The sequence below is a fragment of the Acanthaster planci genome, linkage group LG05, assembly GCF_054643075.1.
Source record: "Acanthaster planci isolate LZ-2023a linkage group LG05, COTS_SCS, whole genome shotgun sequence".
Taxonomy (NCBI): domain Eukaryota; kingdom Metazoa; phylum Echinodermata; class Asteroidea; order Valvatida; family Acanthasteridae; genus Acanthaster; species Acanthaster planci.
The window spans coordinates 21,527,151-21,547,599 of NC_141781.1; the positions used below are offsets into that span (position 1 = coordinate 21,527,151).

Below are 20,449 nucleotides of genomic sequence, written 5' to 3' on the forward strand. Positions count from 1 at the left end.
TTAAGAATTGAAGCCGACACATACAGCCTCGTTTTCAAACGCGGAAGTGCGCAGATCAACGATAAAAGCGTTGTATTGGGATCCTTCTATAGGTACAGCCAGAAATTAGCCTGAATTCCTGACGGGCAGCCTGGCCGTACATCTAACAAACAACCCAACTACAGGTGACATACATTGTACAACCAAAGAAATAACACAGCCAAACACGTTTGTATACTTTCGGAAATGCTGTATTTTAAATGCAAATAACTCTGACACAAAATTTCTCTTTTCTGCAATACTCTGGATTATTTCAGTTTTTCACTTTTCTTGAGTTGTGTGTGTGACATCTAAATCAGATATCCAATATATTTTTACCGTGTGATGTACAGTGTTCATTGCAGCCAAATTTCCAACAATTTTCAAAAATAAGGCATTTAATGCTGTATACGAACTTTAATGCTGTATAAGAACTTCGTACTTGTAAAGTTATAAAAAGGTTATTTTTAAAGTCCCCAGCAGATGTTCTTCATTGTTTTCATTCCTGATAACACAAGGTTCCTATTACAAGTTAATTGGCCAAGTCCAAAGTCGTCTCATTGATAATTTTTGAACGTGTAGTTGAGTACTAGCTCTGCACGAGCTAGAGAGGGCACTTTACACATTAGTAGGTCACTTCTGGCCAACATCATGCTGTACATTCACATTGGTGACTGTTTCAATGATGCCCACAGCTATCTGACCTCCAAATACATGTACACTGTAATTATATGATTGAAGGCCGAGGATTCTCATAGTCATTCAGTCTTTCTTTTATTCAAATGAGAGGGAAAACTTCTCACAGCACCCATTCACATATACACACACATGAAAGAGAAAAGGCAAGAATTATTAATTCTTCACAATGATGAGTTCGATTTTTTTTCTGCGGCACGCAGTTGGTTTTCGATGTTCACATACAAAACGGTGCAATCCGAGTAGACTGTCCCGCCATCTGGACTTTTCATGTATGATTTCAGAAAAATCTTTTTGCCTTCAATTTTGTCGACATGCGCCTCGATGAGTACGGGGGATCTCAACGGAGTGGGTCTGTGAAATGAAACAAACATTCAAAATTGAAAATGGGCGACTTTGAGATGCTTTGTAGCAGCGTCGTGTGACGAGCAGTGCACTACTGTTTGCATGATTTTGAGCACATACAAATTAGCTCAAGTGTGACGCAACTAACAGTGAAGCAGTCAGGTGGAAGCCATTAAGTGTCTCAAAGTCTCCAACTACATATTAAAATGAGCGACCGTCACATACACCGGAAAACTATCAAAATTCTGATGCCCTTTTGGAGCCTACAAAACGTGACCACAGAAAAATTCACAAAAGCAGCACCGAGGCAAATAATGAGCAAAAGAGAAAAAGCCTTAATGTAGAAACTTTTTTAAAAATTCCTCTTTGGGGGCATGCATGTGAAATTACTTGCCCTTGACTGTCGAGTGTGTCAGTTGAGAAGTCATGTCCCAAGAACTTTTTTTTTCCCTCAATCTTGACCGGGCACAGTTCGTGTACGCAGTAAAAGTCAAACAAGGTGGCAAAGGTTACTGTTGCGTAAAGCCCTCGCTTCTCACCACTGTGGCTCGGACTTGAATCAACTCTGTCGAGCTTCAGCCGTGCCGAGTAATCAGATATGGGTCATTTGCTGGCTGCATAGGCCAACTTTGCCAGCCTTTGCCAGCCCACATTGATGTGTCCTTTGTAATTCACCCTTGCAGCTACCAATAAGGATGAACAGCTCTCATGGATAAAAACGCGTTCCTGACTCACCTACCTCTTGTAGTTTACTGTCAGTGAAGCCGTGGCAGTAGCCGTTCCTAGTACTCTGGATGACAATGCTCCAGTGACAGTATCGTGCACTGTAGCAGTTGCACCGCCGTGTGCCGACCTTTATGCAAACAGGGGAAAAAAGTTCAGGTTTGTAAAAAAAAAATCACCATCCTGAGCAAGCCAAAACTGTTGCGAGATTTTATAACTCACGTTGTACACGATGTGCACTCATAAACCTAAGTGTACATGTACTTCAATGAAAATGAGGCCAAGTTTGACAAAAAACATAAAGCCGTGATATCATACCCTTCCAAGTGTTCAGTCAATACACTACAAAACTGCAACTTTGAACTTTGAATTTTTAACCCCTGCTTTAGTAAGCATAATTTTTGTGGGGGTGATAAATTTGATTTTCTGTTCATAGTCATACAAAGGATAATTCACTGTAGCCAAATTCTGAAATTGAGAATTTGGGGCTTTAAAACTGAAATCGTCTGTTAAAAAAAACATCTGCAGTCACACTCCATGGGAAAGTAAAACTACCAGGTGGCATGGGTAACTGTTTTTTGCATTGCTCAAGACACGATGCAGTAGTCTGTTGGCTATTGTTTAGTCACATCTTTACAACCAGATTGAGAACATGTCCAATCGGGGAACAAGACACACATCACTTTTTATATTTCCGAGACACTGCATCTGCTGAATAAGCCTTTTGCGAGTTAAATTTGAATAAAATCTGGTACACTGGGTTCTTCAAATTCACGTGAACATAACAATCGGAATTCTCCACACTAAACCTCTGTTGCTATACCTCATTATTCGGGGCAACGTGAATTTAAAGAACTCAGTGTACCAAATTTTATTCAAATTTAACTCGCAAGTGGCTTATTGTCCTGCATACTAGGTACGACCGAATCAGAGCCAATATCTTATCCAAGATATCTTGATTTGGAAACAACTGCATGAACGGACACCACTAAATTTTCCCTGTAGTGACCTACTTAAAATGTCCTAAAAAGTCGAAGTGAGCAGTGACAATATTGAGGTTTATTAAGGAAACCTAATTTTTCAGACCAGTCTAACATGCGTAATAATGTTTTTGCACAGGGTGTCACGGGGCGTCCATACTGAAATTAATTCTCATCCTTTGATGTTTTCTGAACATTAAGAGGAGTCAAAATCTCACACTTGAGGTCCCCGGGCATCCTCACTGAACTGGCAAACACCCATCAGCTTTTTTTCTGCCCTCTGTATGAACAAGGCATGATGGATCACTGGCCCATTCTCAGTCACGACGATCATATACCGGTACCGGGAGGGTCTGGGGTCTGTGTGGGTGTTCCTGATTTGCACCCAGCCATCTCTCTCTGCCCGGGCTAGCAGCCGGGTGTACACCTCTTCCGTCTCAGGTAGCCAGGTGTTGTGTGCCGAGCTTGCGATATCCGAGCCTGCGATATCCGTCGCCATCTGCATATTTAAGGAGAAATTGACAGGAAGACCTTTTTTATCCATATGGGCCAAGTTGACTGCAAACAGGTTGAGAAGATGCAAATCTTTGAGCTGAGAGAGAGAGAGAGTCAAAGTATTCTCTAACAAAATATACAGAAAGAATTCCACAAATACAGACACCACTTTATTTTCCCATCAGTCATTATAGCCATCTGAAAGCACTAAACTGACCGAAACTGTCAGATCAAACAATGAAAACACTGAAATATTCATTTAGAAAGCACTTCAAGTTTTCAGAGCAGTCTCATATCCCCCAGGACTGTGGAGTCCGACATCTGCTCCGCTCCCACAAACGGAGCGGACGTCGGACACCACAGTTCTGGAGGTATCTCATAGCAGATTGGGTGTCAAGCAGCGTCCTTATTCTTTCCCAAAATTCTTGTGTTAATCAGTTTCAGATGGATAATTCCCCTCCACTCCTATGTCCTATGCTCATTTCTAAGTTCTGGAATCAGTCGTTTTCTTGTATTTTAATCTCAACGAAACTTCAAAATACTTTCTGCTTACCCATGTCATTTTTCTCATTTACAAAAAGTGTTTCTAGCAACTCCTTCAGACATGCCTAACTGGTGTCAACGGAAGTTGCGTGCATGCTTCTAGTTCTACCCTTAGTTCTAGGCTTAAAAATTGTGCCGCACTGTGAGTTTGAAACAAAGCTACATTCTTTCCCAATTGACAACAGGACATTGATCAGAAAGTTGGGTTACTACTGTTTTGTCTCATCCGCCAACTTACTGTACTTGCAAAACTCCAAGCATGTCACTACAAACATGGAGTAGTGACTTGGAGTTCTCCAACCTACATGTACATTGTACATGCACTATGAAGTATGATGCAGGGCCCACGCCGACTAACACATGATTGAATCATTCCCTGCTAAATAAAACTCCTGGCATCACAAGTCATACTGCACTACCACACCACTCACTCAACTCAGGCACGCAAGATCACGAAGAAGACCACCGGTACGGTATAATTATGATCATTAATGGAAAATGAATGTGGCGGAGGTGGCAAGCTTTTTCTCTGCCATGCGTGCTGCATGTACTCTGTATCTGCTGCGAACGGTCCAAAACTTGTTGGACCAGGTAACCGCCCCCTAGCGTAGAACTAGATCGTTACACTAGTCTTGGGCCAAGACGGCAGAATAGCGGTCTCGATCGAGTCGATTAGAGAAACGAAATTCGCGCGCGGCGTATGCGCGATTGAGCCCGCTACCGAGTTCTGCTGTCTGGGCCCAAGACTAGTTACTCACCGGCACCCGTCCCCCCCCCCGAGGTACCGATAAGTTGCTTTGCTTTTTTTACGAAGGCCCACAAATTACATTCTATTAATGGGAAAAACATGAAGTTGGGATAAGTAGTGTTCAGGGGGCTCATTATAAACTGTGACATGATTCTGTTTTTTAATACCAGCAACTTTTCTCTTTGAAAACTGACAAGTACTACGTAGTGATTCCATATTTCTCTCCAGAATACTTTTTAAGTCATTGCAGTTATGTGCCTGTGTGTCACTAGTCATCGAAATTTAGTCTAACACCAAAGGACACCCAACTAAAGCAAACCAACAAATTACACAACAAACTGACCAAGTGACAAAAAGTGAAAAAATCGATAAGTTCGAATGGAAATAACTCAATACACAAAATGTTTCTTTCTGCAATACCTTCAATTTAATTGGTTTATTTCATACTAAGTGTAGCTTTTCCACTGGAAATGTAAAACGAAAATTTATTGCCAAAATTGTCTACTCCTTTTGCTACCGAACTAAATAATATTATCTCTCTGCTGTAATTAAACAGTAAACAGTATCATCCAGTAGAAACGGCAACATTCCAAAAGATCTTTCAGAATTTTGGAGGTCCAAAAGATATTACAAATGAAACCAAATTTAAGCTCGAGACAGACCAGTAGGAAATAAGTAACATCTGAATAAAGTGTTACTGTGGTTTTATGAAATTATTTTGGTAATTTAAACGCTTAAAGTAGCAAAATGCTGGATCAGAAAAACAAACCTTGAAACTGCTATTTGCAGACACTACAGCAAAGTATGGAACCAGCTCTTTTTCAACCTACATGCAGCATGTAAAATAAGTTCCACGTACATGGGATTGATGGCCTTCTTTTCCTATACTGGTTCTTAAGTCTGAGTTCATGAGAACAAATTCCTGTGCACTTCTGAGAAATTTCTAAAGCCAAGCTTTGTATCTTTACATGTATTTCTGAAGGAAGTGTATACATATAGGTGCTAAAAATACATAAAAGAGCTAAAAATACATACAGGTGCTATCACCTGGGATTAGACAGTACTGAAGGTGGTTATTACCTGAAAATAATTAGGTGATTTTAATCAAATTACTTGATTCATATCTTTTAATTTAAATTTCTTGATTTCTACAATTTTGAAATAAAAGACATAAATTTAGAAAAATTATTACACGTGCAGCTGAATTTGCTGGCTTTGGATCAGATAATTAAGTCATCAACTTGTCTCCAATTTTAAGAAAGTTTTAAAAACCTGATTGAAATAATATTTTGATTACAAAAATCGCCAACTCTAATGGTCCTTTGAAAAATTCTGGAGTGGTTTGTACACAGTTCCCATGATAACCACTCTCAGATATCTGAACTCCAAATGCACGTAATTATAGAGGCAGGAACCTGATGGTCGGTTCAGTCTTTCTGTTATTCAAGTTATGCGGGTTAACCTCACACAGCACTATTTACACATATATACAGGTAGATAAATAGCAATAATTATTCATAATGTTGACTTGGATTTTCTTCCGCAGCACGCAGTTGGCTTTCGATGTTCACATACAGGACCATGCCATCCGAGTAGACGGTCCCACCATCTGGACTTTTCATGCATGATTTGAGAAAAATCTTTTTGCCTTCAATTTTGTCGACGTGAGCCTCGATGAGTACGGGGGATCTCAACGGAGTGGGTCTGTGAAATGAAACAAATGTTGAAAATAGACAAGTGGAAACTTTGAGCACTGGCAGCAGAACAATTGACAAAGACAGGGGCAAGCTGTAAGACCATCGGGCATCAGCCGTTGAGAAGCGGATCCATTGAGCCTTACCCTGTTTAAAGGACCTGCAAAAAGTTGGGGAGGGGGCATGCCCACCACTCAAAACATGGGGACACCACTGCCCCCCTCTTCCACCGGCAGCGACTTTGAGATGTTTTGTGGCACTCCCACGAGACCAGCAGTGCACTACTGTCTGCATCATTTTAAGTACATACACATCAGTGTGAGACAAAAAACAGTGCATCACTTAGATGGAAGCCAAGAAGCATCTCATAGTCTCCAACTTCATGTTAACATGAACTAGCATCACATAAAGCACAACAGCCTAAAAATGATATGAGGCTGATGTTCTTTTTGAGCCTCCATAGAATGACAGGAGAAAAGTTCACAAAAATGGAGTGTAATTGCAGAAAATGAAAAAAAAAAACTTCTTTGGGGGCACTGGATGAGCATGTGACATTGGCTACCCTTCCCTACCAAGTGCCTGCCCTTTCCTAATGATAAGTCTCAAGAATCTTTCATTTTGTCCATCTTGACTAGGCACAATTCATGTACGCAGTAAAAGCCAAATAAGGTGGCACAGGTTGCTATTGCATAAAGCCCTCGCTGCTCACCACTGTGACCTGGATTTGATACCACACCTTTGATCTTTAGCCATGCCGAGTGGTCAGATATGGGTCATTTCCTGGCTGCACAGGCCAACTTCACCTACCTTGGGCCTGACAACATTACAGATGTGTCCTGCATAATTCACCCTTGGCAGCTATCAATGAGGCTGAATAACTCCCATAGAGAAAAACCATAGAATTAGGATCACATACGCAGGTCCATGATAAAACTGCCTCGTTAGCTCACTTACCTCTTGAAGTTTATTGTCAGTGAAGCTGTGAGAATGGCCATTCCTACTACTCTCCCTGTCAGCTCTCCAGTGACGTCATCGTGCATTGTAGCAATTGCACCACCATGTGCCAACCTTTGTAACAGCAAACAACCTTTGTTTTTTGAGTGTGTCACCACGCTGTGCAATATTCTGTTGGCTGTTATTAAGCCAACTTTCTACAGTCAGACTTTTAGTACTCAAATCTGTCAATGCAATCAGACAACATGAAACCACATAACATTTTTCACTTCAAGGCCATTACATTATGCACTCAAATAATACTAGGTGTAATTAAATCAAGGGCAATATCTCATCCAAGATGCCGGTATCTTGATTTGGCAGATTTGGCAAGTCCAATTCACCAGTGACAATATTGAGTTATTCACTCGGAAAACACACTGCATTTTTCAGACCAGTCTAATAAGGTTTGTGCACTGGGTGTCCAGTGGTGTGCGTACATAGGGAAATCTCTCCTTTGATGTCTTCTGAGGGAACGGGATCAAACTCTCACCCTTTAGGTCCCTGAGCTTCCTCACCGAACTGGCAAACGCCCATCAGCTTTTTTTCTTCCTCCTGTATGAACATGGCGTGATGGATCACAAGCCCGTTCTCCGTTGTGACCCTTGAGAAAAGATACTCTGGGGGTGCCGGGTCTCTGTTGGAGTTCCAGATTGGCACCCAGCCATCTCTCTCTGCCCGGGCTAGCAGCCGGGTGTACACCTCTTCGGTCTCGGGGAGCCAGGTGTTCTGTGCCGAGCTGGTGATATCCATCGCCATCTGCACATTTAAGGAGCAATTGACAGGAAGGCCTGCTTTGTCATAGGCCAAGTCATTTGCAAACATCTTGAAAAGATGCAGTCTTTGTGCACAAAGCTTAGAGACTGTGGAGAAAATGAAGTGTCAAAGTAGGCACAATGTATTCTCTTACAAAATTCAGAAAGAATTCCACTGTTGTATGTGAACAGACATCTCTCCTTTTTTCCCTAAAGTGATCTCTCAGCCATTTGAAAACAATAAAATGACCTAAAATGTCAAACTGAACTGTGAAAGCATTGAAATACTCACTTAGAAAACACTTTGAATTTTTCCGACCAGTCTCATGGGGTTTGTGCACAGGGTAGAGGCATCCATGTATGGAATTCTTTCCTAAACTTTTTGTGTCTATCAGTTTCAGATGGACATCTCTCTCCTCCACTCCTACATACATGTACGTGGTTGCTCATTTTGTCTTGGATTCAGTCAGTGTCCCTTTTCTTGTATTTAATCTCAACACTTCTTGCCCATGTGATTTTTCTCAAAGTGTTTCTTGCAACCAAAGACATGCCAATTAGGTGTCAATGAAGCTGTGCATGCCTCGCTGCAGAAAGAGTTTAGAAGAAGACTAATTCTTTCCCTATTGACAACATGTTAGACAGTGCTTAGAAATTTTGGTTATTTCTACTCTAATCACAGGTTTTGCCCTTACCCGACGTACATTCATGAACACTGTAGTCAGTGCTTTTCCGAGAGCTTGCAAGAAAATTCAAAAGCTTACTTGGGTGGGACTACACCAATGAAAGTTGATGCCTCTACAGGTTGTATGTGCCTCCCACTTGTAAAATCTTAGCTACACTGGGGTTGATTGGCCAGTCCAAGACAGATGTAGCACCAGGTATCGCAAACAATTTCAGACCACCAAGCTCAACCACCAAGCTTGCATGACAGGGGCGTAGCCACGGGAGGGCCTGGAGGCGGCAGGTGATTTTCCCACAAATTCCTGGTGCCCCCCCACTAAACAAACGAGATACAATGTAAATGGATGAATGGATATTGAACAAGGCTAACAAAAGCTTATCCCAAAAACTACACCGATGAAAGCTGGTGCCCCTGTGCCTCTCATCTTAGCTACACCGGGGTTGACTGGCCAGTCCAAGACAGATGTAGCACCAGGTATCGCAACCAATTTCAGACAAGCACTGAGTATATGCATATCTGCATATGCACTGTACCTCAGGTTAGGGCAAAAACTATGATCGAAATTAACATCTCCCCAATGCAAACTACATTGAAATTTGCGGTACCCACTGCTACATCAGAGTCTGACTCAGACTGGCCAGCTGACCGTGGCAAGCTCAGTGGTCATAGGTTAAAGTTCCATCCAAGTAAGCTTGTGGATTCTTTTACAAGCTCTCGGACAAGCACTGACATGACTGAGAGTACATAACTTCATAAGCCTATGTCAGGTAAGGGCATAACCCGTGATTAAAATTAATATCTCCTTAATGCAAAGTTAAGTACATCTTGAAAGATTTTTGCTCATGGGAAGAGTTCCATATATGGACATCAGTAATTATTCCCTTCAGTGACCTAAGCAAAAACATGTCCAGAAAAGTTTAATTTAGGAGGGCAAATACTTAGAATTCTTCCAGTCTATCATGACCATGTCAAGTGGCATCTGTATATGGAACTCTTTCCTTGCTTTGTTTCATCCATGTTCAGATGCTATTCACGGACTTGCCTACTTGCAGTTTAGTGTTCTGTACCGCCAACTGGTGTCACATAGAATGATTCTTTGCTGAATACCCCCCCCCCGGCCTACAATTGCTAAAATCATCCCATTCACTCACTCAACTGCAGCTAGCCACAAGCGAGCAAGATCATGAAGACCGGACCATGGCGGCAACTTTTTCTGCGCCGCGTGCTGTACTGTACCATGGAGGAACGTCTAAAACCAGCAGCGAAGATGACATATCTTTAGTTTCAACAACAATTTGTGGTCGTAACCAACCAGACCCTGGACTCGGCGGCGTCGGTACGGTGCGCCTCCACGAGGGACACTTGATGTAATGGCCGGAAGTACGGTACCTAGTTACGGAGGCCCACAAAAGGCGCTCTAACGAAAAATAGTTCGGATGAGTAGTGTTCAAGGTTCATTACAAACTGCGAAGACAAACGGCGTGATTTTTCTGAGACCAGACTACTTTTAGCAAACAGATAGCTGATGTTTTCATATTTCATCTAAGAATACACTTGTTAATTTGCCAGAATCCTGAGCTTTTGTGTACCTACTTGTGTCCCTGACAAGGACAATCTAACAGAAAGACACTCAACTAAACCTGACCAACAAAATGCACAACAAACTGACCAACTGACAACCCCCCCACAAAAAGAGCAAAACTAAACATATTTCTGTATATTTCCAAGATCACAACTTTTTCTAAATTTAAATGTAGATAACTCTTATAAAAAAATCTTTATTTCTTCAATACCTTAAATTTAAGTGGTTTATTTCATACTAAGTGCAGCTTTTCTATTAAAAATGTAAAAGAAAAATTAACTGCCAAATTTGCCACCGTTGTCTCAAATTAACAAAACACTACCATCCACTAGAAATGGCAACATTCTGAAAGATCTTTCAGCATTTTGGAAGTCTAAGAGATGTTACTGACAAATGAGATCAAATTTAAGCTTGAGACAACCAGTAGCTACTGTCTATGAGTAACATCTGAGTTAAGTGTTATTGTAGTTTTATAAATTAATTGGGCTCTTTAAACAAAGAAACAAAAGGCTCAGAAGAAACCCTTGAGACTGCTCTTTGCAGACATTAAGTTATGTACCAGCAATTTGCCAACCTATATGTAGCAATGATGTACACGTACATGGGGGGTTGATGGCCTTTTATTCTTACACTGATCCATAAGTCTGAATGCATGATAACAATTTCTGGTACACTTTAGTTTTGACAAAACTTAAAAGTCTGGACTGGCACCTACACATATTTTGAAGGAACTGTCTACTCCATTCCATTCTGCATTTTCTTTTACCTGGGCTTAAACATTATTAAAGGTGTTATTAATTGCCAATAATTGGATGATTTTAATCAAATTATTTCACTTAAAAATTTATTAAAATCTCTTGATTTATATAATTTTGAAACAAAAATTAATTTAAAATATCAATACACAAACAGCCGAATTTCCTTGTCTCCAATTAAAAAAAATTAAATATGATTACAGTTACATTTGGGTGAAAAAAAAACTGCCAATTTTTGTCGTTTAAATAAATCTGGAGTGGTAGGTGGACAGCATCATTTAAATATTTATGTAGATAAAAAGCAGCATTCTTGTATTCACAGTCTTGAGTTGGCTTTTTTTTTTAGTTTGCTTTCAATGTTCACATACAAGACGGTACAATCCGAGTAGACTGTCGCGCCATCTGGACTCTTCATGTATGATTTCAGAAAAACCTTTTTGCCTTCAATTTTGTCGACATGCGCCTCGATGAGTACGGGGGATCTCAACGGAGTGGGTCTGTGAAATGAAAAACGTTAAAAATTGAAAAGGGGAACTGCAGAACAATTTTCAAAGAGGAAGGCCACTTTGTAAGGCCATCAGGCATCAGCCATTAAGAGGTAGATCTGTTAAGCCTCACCCCATGTTAGGACCTGCAAAATGTTAGGGAAGGGGGTGTCCACTGGTTGTAAAATGGAGGGGGGGGCACTTCAGCCCTGACTTTGTTTGCTTAGTGGCAGTATACACGGACAATCGGTGCAATACTGTTTTCATCATTTTAAGCACACCCATATCAGCTCAAGTGTGAGGCAAATAACAGTAGATCAGTCAGGTGGAAGCCAAGAAGCATCTTTAAGTCTCAAACTACATGTTAACACAAACTATACCATCACAGAAGCACAGCAGCCTAAAAATGATCCGGGTCTGATGTTCTTTTTGAGTCTCCGTAGCATGACAGGAGAAAAGTGAACAAAAACGGAGCATACTTATTGTAGAAACTGAAGAAAAATCATTTGGAGGGAGGGCCACTGCCGGACAAGTATGTGAAATTGGCTGCCCTTCCCTGAAGTGTCTGCCCTTTCCTAATTTAGAAAAGAAGTCTCAAGAATTTTCTGTTTTGCCCATCTTGACTAGGCACAATTCATGTATGCATTACGTTAAGCCAAACAAGGTTGCACAGGTTGCTATTACATAAAGCCCTCGCTGCTCTCTACTGTGGCCTGGATTTGATAACACTTTTGATCCTCAACCATGCCAAGAAGTCATATAATTATGGGTTACATCCTGGCTACATAGGCCAACTTTACCTACCATGGGCTTGACAACGTTATAGATGTTTCCTGCAATTCACCCTTGCAGCTACCAATAAGGTCAAATAGCTCCCATAGATGGCCCCATAGAGCTCTAGACCACAGCTCTGTGACAAAACTGCCTCATTGACTCACCTCTTAAAGTTTACAGCCAGCGAAGCTGTGACAATGGCTTTTCCTAGTACTCTGTCTGCCAACAATCCAGTGGCACCATCGTGCATCGTAGCAGTTGCACCGCCATGTGCTACCCTTTTTAAACAGAATGCATGCAAACAGGGGAGCAAATTATAGATGCTGAGCGAGCAAAGACTATTGCAAGATTTTACAACTGAAATTTTACATAAATTACACTTACCTAAATTTACATGAAAGTGATGCCAAGTTTGAAAAAGGAAAATTTAAGCACTCTTGTAAACACACACGTACTTGAAGTTGAAATTGTATTACAGAAAACTTCTGCACATGTGTACTATGCTGTCAAGGTGACGTCATGTTGTTTCAAATACTCATTCAATAGTAGCCCCTACTTTAAGCAAGAATCTTTGTATTAGGGGTGACAAATTTGATTTATGTTTACACCATGGATAAACCCTTGAAGCCAAATTCTTTAACTGTGCAGTTTTTGTCCTTATACAACTGAAATTAACAAAATCTACAGACTCTGTTAGTTGAAGGGTAAAATTTAAAGATGGTGTTGGGAAACTCTGTTTGTGTGTGTGTGTGTCACACATCACACAATATTCTGTTGGCTGTTAAATCAAGTTAGACTTTTAGTACTCAAATCTGCCAATCAGGGACAAGAAACCACATCACTTTTAATATTTCCGTGACTTTGCATGTTTTCACTGTTGTCCTCCATACCAGGTGCATTGGTCAAATCAGAACCAATTTTTCATCCAAGAGATTATCAGGATTATTTTCTGAGGGATCAGGATCATTTTTAGAGGAGTCAAAAGTCTCACCCGGAAAGAGTCCCATGTCTGGACATCACTTAATTGACACCCTGTGCACAAACCCAATGAGACGGGTATGAAGAAAAATCAGTTTTTTAGTAATGCAATCAGACATTACGAAAGCACATCACATTTTTCACTTGAAGGCCATGATATCATGCACTCAAATAACCTCATTACTAGGAGTAATTAAATCAAGGGCAATATCTGATCCAAGATGCCGGTATCTTGATTTGGAAGGTATTAATGGACACTGCTACTTTTCCCTGCAGTGAGTTATCAGTCATCTGAAAGCAATAAAATTTCCAGACAAGTCCAATTCACCAGTGACAATATTGAGGTATTCACTCGGAAAACACTTTTTCAGACCAGTCGAATGGGTTTGTACACAGGGTGTCCGGCGGTGTCCGTACATGGGGAAATCTCTCCTTTGATGTCTTCTGAGGGAACGGGATCAAACTCTCACCCTTTAGGTCCCTGAGCTTCCTCACCGAACTGGCAAACAACCATCAGCTTTTTTTCTTCCTCCTGTATGAACATGGCGTGATGGATCACAAGCCCGTTCTCCGTTGTGACCCTTGAGAAAAGATACTCTGGGGGTGCCGGGTCTCTGTTGGAGTTCCAGATTGGCACCCAGCCTTCACTCTCTGCCCGGGCTAGCAGCCGGGTGTACACCTCTTCGGTCTCGGGGAGCCAGGTGTTCTGTGCCGAGCTGGTGATATCCATTGCCATCTGCACATTTCAGGAGCAATTGACAGGAAGACCTGTTTTGTCATAGGCCAAGACATTTGCAAACATGTTGAAAAGATGCAGTCTTTCTGCACAAAGCTTAGAGACAGTGGAGAAGTGTCACAGTAGGCAGAATGTATTCTCTTACAAAATTCAGAAAAGAATTCCACTGTTGTATGTGAACAGACATCTCTCCTTTTTTCCCTAAAGTGATCTCTCAGCCATTTGAAAACAATAAAATGACCTAAAATGTCAAACTGAACTGTGAAAGCATTGAAATACTCACTTAGAAAACACTTTGAATTTTTCCGACCAGTCTCATGGGGTTTGTGCACAGGGTAGAGGCATCCATGTATGCAATTCTTTCCTAAACTTTTTGTGTCTATCGGTTTCAGATGGACATCTCTCTCCTCCACTCCTACATACATGTACATGGTTGCTCATTTTGTCTTGGATTCAGTCAGTTTTTTCACTTACTGTGTCTGTTTTCTTGTATTTAATCTCAACACTTCTTGCCCATGTGACTTTTTCAAAGTGTTTCTTGCAACCAAAGACATGCCAATTAAGTGTCAATGAAGTTGTGCATGTCTCGCCGCAGACAGAGTTTAGAAGAAGACTAATTCTTTCCCCATTGACAACAGGGTAGCCATTGCCTAGAAATTCTGGTTATTTCTGTTCTAATCACAGGTTTTGCCCTTACCCGACGTACATTCATGAACACTGTAGTCAGTGCTTTTCCGAGAGCTTACAAGAAAATTCAAAAGCTTACTTGGGTGGGACTAATCCACGACCTCCTGCCTACTGGTGCAAACGTCTTAACGACTCAACCACCAAGTTTGCATGACAGGGGCGTAGCCAGGGTAGGGCCTGGAGGGGGCACGTGATTTTCCCACAAATTCCTGGTGCCCCCCACTAAACAAACAAGATACAATGTAAATGGATGAATGGATATTGAACAAGGCTAACAAAAGCTAATCCCAAAAACTACACCGATGAAAGCTGGTTCCCCCTTGTGCCCCCCACTTGTAAATCTTAGCTACACCGGGGTCGACTGGCCAGTCCAAGACAGATGTAGCACCAGGTATCGCAAACAATTTCTGACAAGCACTGAGTATACAGTGTTTATGCATATGCACTGTACCTCGGGTTGGGGCAAAATCCATGATCAAAATTAACATCTCCCCAATGCAAACTACATTGACATTTGCAGTACCCACTGCTACATCGGAGTCTGACTCAGACTGGCCAGCTGACCCTGGTAAGCTCAGTGGTCAAGTGGATAAGACGTCTGCACTAGTAAACAGGAGGTCCTAGGTTCAAGTTCCATCCAAGTAAGCTTGTGAATTCTTTTGCAAGCTCTCGGACAAGCACTGACATGACTGAGAGTACATAGGCCTACGTCAGGTAAGGGCATAACCCGTGATTAAAATTAATATCTCCTTAATACGAAGTTAAGTACATCTTGAAAGATTTTTGCTAATGAGAAGAGCTCCATATATGGACATCAGTAATTATTCAGTGACCTAAGCAAAAACATGTCCAGAAAAGTTCAATTTAGGAGGGAAAATACTTAGAATTCTTCCAGTCTATCATGACCATGTCAAGTGGCATCTGTATATGGAACTCTTTCCTTGCTTTGTTTCATCCATGTTCAGATGCTATTCACGGACTTGCCTACTTGCAGTTTAGTGTTCTCATGGAGGAAGGAACACACCCATGGTGTTCTGTACCGCCAACTGGTGTCACATAGAATGATTCTTTGCTGAATACCCCCCCCCGGCCTACAATTGCTAAAATCATCCCATTCACTCACTCAACTGCAGCTAGCCACATAACAAGCGAGCAAGATCATGAAGACCGGACCATGGCGGCAACTTTTTCTGCGCCGCGTGCTGTACTGTACCATGGAGGAAGGAGGGTACGAACGTCTAAAACCAGCAGCTAAGATGAGATATCTTTAGTTTCAACAACAATTTGTGGTCGTAACCAACCAGACCCTGGACTCGGCGGCGTCGGTACGGTGCGGCTCCACAAGAGACACTTGACATAATGGCCGGAAGTACGGTACCTAGTTACGGAGGCCCACAAAAGGCGTTTTAACGAAAAATAGTTCGGATAAGTAGTGTTCAAGGTTCATTACAAACTGCGAAGACAAACGGCGTGATTTTTCTGAGACCAGACTACTTTTAGCAAACAGATAGCTGATGTTTTCATATTTCATCTAAGAATACACTTGTTAATTTGCCAGAATCCTGAGCTTTTGTGTACCTACTCGTGTCCCTGACAAGGACAAACTAACAGAAAGACACTCAACTAAACCTGACCAACACTCAAAATGCACAACAAACTGACCAACTGACAACCCCCCCCCCACAAAAAGAGCAAAACTAAACATATTTCTGTATATTTCCAAGATCACAACTTTTTCTAAATTTAAATGTAGATAACTCTTATTAAAAAATCTTTATTTCTTCAATACCTTAAATTTAATTGGTTTATTTCATACTAAGTGCAGCTTTTCCATTAAAAATGTAAAAGAAAAATTAACTGCCAAATTTGCCACCGTTGTCTCAAATTAACAAAACACTACCATCCACTAGAAATGGTAACATTTTGAAAGATCTTTCAGCATTTTGGAAGTCTAAGAGATGTTACTGACAAATGCGATCAAATTTAAGCTTGAGACAACCAGTAGCTGTCTATGAGTAACATCTGAGTTAAGTGTTATTGTAGTTTTATAAATTAATTTGCCTCTTTAAACAATTAAAGTAACAAAAGGCTCAGAAGAAACCCTTGAGACTGCTCTTTGCAGACATTAAGTTATGTACCAGCAATTTGCCAACCTATATGTAGCATGTACACGTACATGGGGTTGATATCCTTTTATTCTTACACTGGTCCATAAGTCTGAATGAATGATAACAATTTCTGGTACACTTTAGTTTTGACAAAACTTAAAAGTCCGGACTGGCACCTACACATATTTTGAAGGAACTGTCTACTCCATTCTATTCCACATTTTTCTTTCACCTGAGCTTAAACAGTATTAAAGGTGTTATTAATTGCCAATAATTGGATGATTTTAATCAAATTACTTCATTTAAAAATTTATTAAAATCTCTTGATTTATATATTTTTGACACAAACTTAATTTAAAAATATTAATACACAAACAGCTGAATTTCCTTGTCTCCAATTTAAAAAAATAAACATGATTACAGTTACATTTGGATGGAAAAAAATTGCCAATTCTGGTCGTTTAAATAAATCTGGAGAGGTAGGTGGACAGCATCATTTACATATTCATGTAGATAAAAAGCAGCATTCTTGTATTCACAGTCTTGAGTTGGCTTTTTTTTTTAGTTTGCTTTCAATATTCACATACAAGACGGTGCAATCCGAGTAGACTGTCGCGCCATCTGGACTCTTCATGTATGATTTCAGAAAAACCTTTTTGCCTTCAATTTTGTCGACATGCGCCTCGATGAGTATGGGGGATCTCAACGGAGTGGGTCTGTGAAATGAAAAACGTTAAAAATTGAAAAGGGGAACTGCAGAACAATTTTCAAAGAGGAAGGCCACTTCCTAAGGCCATCCGGCATCAGCCATTAATAGGTAGACCTGTTAAGCCTCACCCCATGTTAGGACCTGCAAAATGTTCGGGAAGGGGGTGTCCACTGGTTGTAAAATGGAGGGGGGGGCACTTCAGCCCTGACTTTGTTTGCTTAGTGGCAGTATACACGGACGATCAGTGCAATACTGTTTTCATCATTTTAAGCACACCCATATCAGCTCAAGTGTGAGGCAAATAACAGTAGATCAGTCAGGTGGAAGCCAAGAAGCATCTTTAAGTCTCAAACTACATGTTAACACAAACTATACCATCACAAAAGCACAGCAGCCTAAAAATGATCCGGTTCTGATGTTCTTTTTGAGTCTCCGTAGCATGACAGGAGAAAAGTGAACAAAAACAGAGCATACTTATTGTAGAAACTGAAGAAAAATCATTTGGAGGGAGGGCCACTGCCGGACAAGTATGTGAAATTGGCTGCCCTTCCCTGAATTGTGTGCCCTTTCCTAATTTAGAAAAGAAGTCTCAAGAATTTTCTCTTTTGCCCATCTTGACTAGGCACAATTCATGTACGCATTACGTTAACCAAACAAGGTCGCACAGGTTGCTATTACATAAAGCCCTCGCTGCTCTCTACTGTGGCCTGGATTTGATAACACTTTTGATCCTCAGCCATGCCAAGAAGTCATATAATTATGGGTTATATCCTGGCTACATAGGCCAACTTTACCTACCATGGGCTTGACAACATTATAGATGTTTCCTGCAATTCACCCTTGCAGCTACCAATAAGGTCAAATAGCTCCCATAGATGGCCCCATAGAGCTCTAGACCACAGCTCTGTGACAAAACTGCCTCACTGACTCACCTCTTAAAGTTTACAGCCAGCGAAGCTGTGACAATGGCTTTTCCTAGTACTCTGTCTGCCAACAATCCAGTGGCACCATCGTGCATCGTAGCAGTTGCACCGCCATGTGCTACCCTTTTTAAACAGAATGCATGCAAACAGGGGAGCAAATTATAGATGCTGAACAAGCAAAGACTATTGCAAGATTTTACAACTGAAATTTTACATAAATTACACTTACCTAAATTTACATGAAAGTGATGCCAAGTTTGAAAAAGAAAAATTTAAGCACTCTTGTAAACACACACGTACTTGAAGTTGAAATTGTATTACAGAAAACTTCTGCACATGTGTACTATGCTGTCAAGGTGACGTCATGTTGTTTCAAATACTCATTCAATAGTAGCCCCTACTTTAAGCAAGAATCTTTGTATTAGGGGTGACAAATTTGATTTATGTTTACACCATGGATAAACCCTCGAAGCCAAATTCTTTAACTGTGCAGGTTTTGTCCTTATACATCTGAAATTAACAAAATCTACAGAACTTTACTCGGTTAGTTGGAGGGTAAAATTAGAGATGGTGTTGGGAAACTCTGTATGTGTGTGTCACACGTCACACAATATTCTGTTGACTTTAAATACTCAAATCTGCCAATCAGGGACAAGAAACCACATCACTTTTAATATTTCCGTGACTTTGCATGTTTTCACTGTTGTCCTCCATACCAGGTGCATTGGTCAAATCAGAACCAATTTTTCATCCAAGAGATTATCAGGATTATTTTCTGAGGGATCAGGATCATTTTTAGAGGAGTCAAAAGTCTCACCCGGAAAGAGTTGCATGTCTGGACATCACTTAATTGACACCCTGTGCACAAACCCAATGAGACGGGTATGAAAAAAAAAATCAGTTTTTAAGTAAATGTTTCGATATTTTCACAGCTAAATTTGACTATTTAGGACATGTTATCACTTTCTGGTGGGAAAATTAGTAATGTTCCTACATCTGGAACTTTAACCCTCACCCTACGAGTCCTTGGGCTTCCTCTCCAAACTGGCAAACACCCATCAGGCTTTTCTCTTCCTCCTGTACGAACAAGGCGTGATGCAGTACACGCCCGTTCTCCGTTATGACGCTCGAAAACGCATATTGAGGGGGCATTAGATTTATTTTGGTGTTCCAGATTTGCACCCAGCCACCTCTCTCTGCCAGGGCTCGTAGGCGGGTGTACAACTCCTCGGTCTCAGGTAGCCAGTTGTTCTGTGCTGACGCCATCTGCACATCATGTTTTAGAAGCAAAGTTTACTCCACAAGGGCCAAGTTGGTTGCAAACAGGTCGAAAGACGCAGATCGTTGTGCACAAAGCTGGCTTATCACCTGCACCGTCCGTACAAGAATAGATGACAGTGTCAAAGTTCGGAGAGAATTCCATGGTGTCAAGTGGCGTTAGTATATTGGATGTCGCGTGACAGCCTGTGCACAAACCCTATTAAAAGGCTGGTGTGAAAAAATTGTTTTCTTTATAACCTCAATTATTATCTCTGCTTAATTTGACATTTTATGGCTTTCGGATGGCTCACAGTAAGGAAAAAAATTGAGCGTCCGTGCATGGAATTTTTAACCCAAAGTCTCGTGTCGGGTCTAGCAGTTTCAGATGGATATCTCCCATCCACTCAACTTCAAAGTACTTGCCCACGCCAAATTAATTCTCGTACAAAGTGTTTCATGCAAGCGACCGGCAAAAAGTTTCTCTAAATAATCTTAAGCACGTGCGCGGCCATCCACTTGTTGCGTCCCCCCCCCCCGTAAGCAGCGCGGTGGGTGGTCACAAAAGAGTTGCACACCTGGCTGCAGCTCGCTCATCCGTTATACGGCACTCTTGGCCCAAGACGTCAGTGTGATCGATAGATGTTTCATTTCTGTTGAAGAGCGCCCTCGCACAACTAGTTTTTACTCGTTCTCACTGATAATGAGTCGTTTAGGCGCGCAAATGCACGATGTCCGCTATTAAGCACTAACGTCTTGAAACCAAGAATACCGTTACGGAGG

General features: G+C 41.1%; 4 protein-coding genes and 1 long non-coding RNA gene across 10 annotated transcripts in view; 1 reads left to right on the top strand and 4 right to left on the bottom strand.

Annotated features, from left to right (window-relative positions):
* LOC147799224 (uncharacterized) overlaps window positions 1-20,449 on the top strand; it is a 159,531-nt gene that overhangs the window by 100,244 nt on the left and 38,838 nt on the right. The gene's annotated exons all lie outside the window — the stretch shown is intronic.
* On the bottom strand, window positions 209-4,424 carry LOC110990478 (acyl-coenzyme A thioesterase THEM4-like). 3 transcript variants are annotated; one of them, XM_087137399.1, is made up of 4 exons: window positions 4,237-4,424; window positions 2,981-3,261; window positions 1,799-1,912; window positions 209-1,068 (listed from the first exon to the last, which is right to left on the bottom strand). In XM_087137399.1, the coding sequence occupies exons 2-4, from the start codon at window positions 3,259-3,261 to the stop codon at window positions 879-881; spliced, it is 585 nt and encodes a 194-aa protein (XP_086993525.1). In that variant the 5' UTR covers window positions 4,237-4,424; the 3' UTR covers window positions 209-878. The 3 variants fall into 3 exon arrangements, with proteins under 3 accessions (XP_086993525.1, XP_022111203.2, XP_086993524.1); XM_022255511.2 differs by having other exon boundaries at window positions 4,039-4,422; XM_087137398.1 differs by having other exon boundaries at window positions 4,232-4,415.
* On the bottom strand, window positions 4,953-10,043 carry LOC110990479 (acyl-coenzyme A thioesterase THEM4-like). 3 transcript variants are annotated; one of them, XM_087137401.1, is made up of 4 exons: window positions 9,824-10,043; window positions 7,729-8,026; window positions 7,197-7,310; window positions 4,953-6,252 (listed from the first exon to the last, which is right to left on the bottom strand). In XM_087137401.1, exons 2-4 carry the CDS (start codon window positions 7,992-7,994, stop codon window positions 6,060-6,062), a joined length of 573 nt encoding a protein of 190 aa, XP_086993527.1. In that variant the 5' UTR covers window positions 7,995-8,026; window positions 9,824-10,043; the 3' UTR covers window positions 4,953-6,059. The 3 variants fall into 3 exon arrangements, with proteins under 3 accessions (XP_086993527.1, XP_086993526.1, XP_086993528.1); XM_087137400.1 differs by having other exon boundaries at window positions 7,729-7,994; window positions 9,824-10,042; XM_087137402.1 differs by lacking the exon at window positions 9,824-10,043 and adding an exon at window positions 8,283-8,698 and having other exon boundaries at window positions 7,729-7,994.
* Window positions 10,467-16,057, bottom strand: LOC147799228 (acyl-coenzyme A thioesterase THEM4-like). Of its 2 annotated transcripts, none has more exons than XM_087137404.1 (4): window positions 15,793-16,057; window positions 13,717-14,014; window positions 12,433-12,546; window positions 10,467-11,506 (listed from the first exon to the last, which is right to left on the bottom strand). In XM_087137404.1, exons 2-4 carry the CDS (start codon window positions 13,980-13,982, stop codon window positions 11,326-11,328), a joined length of 561 nt encoding a protein of 186 aa, XP_086993530.1. In that variant the 5' UTR covers window positions 13,983-14,014; window positions 15,793-16,057; the 3' UTR covers window positions 10,467-11,325. The 2 variants fall into 2 exon arrangements, with proteins under 2 accessions (XP_086993530.1, XP_086993529.1); XM_087137403.1 differs by having other exon boundaries at window positions 13,717-13,982; window positions 15,793-16,056.
* On the bottom strand, window positions 16,194-20,311 carry LOC110990480 (acyl-coenzyme A thioesterase THEM4-like). The gene is made up of 4 exons (XM_087137407.1): window positions 20,245-20,311; window positions 19,425-19,777; window positions 18,419-18,532; window positions 16,194-17,493 (listed from the first exon to the last, which is right to left on the bottom strand). Exons 2-4 carry the CDS (start codon window positions 19,673-19,675, stop codon window positions 17,313-17,315), a joined length of 546 nt encoding a protein of 181 aa, XP_086993533.1. The 5' UTR covers window positions 19,676-19,777; window positions 20,245-20,311; the 3' UTR covers window positions 16,194-17,312.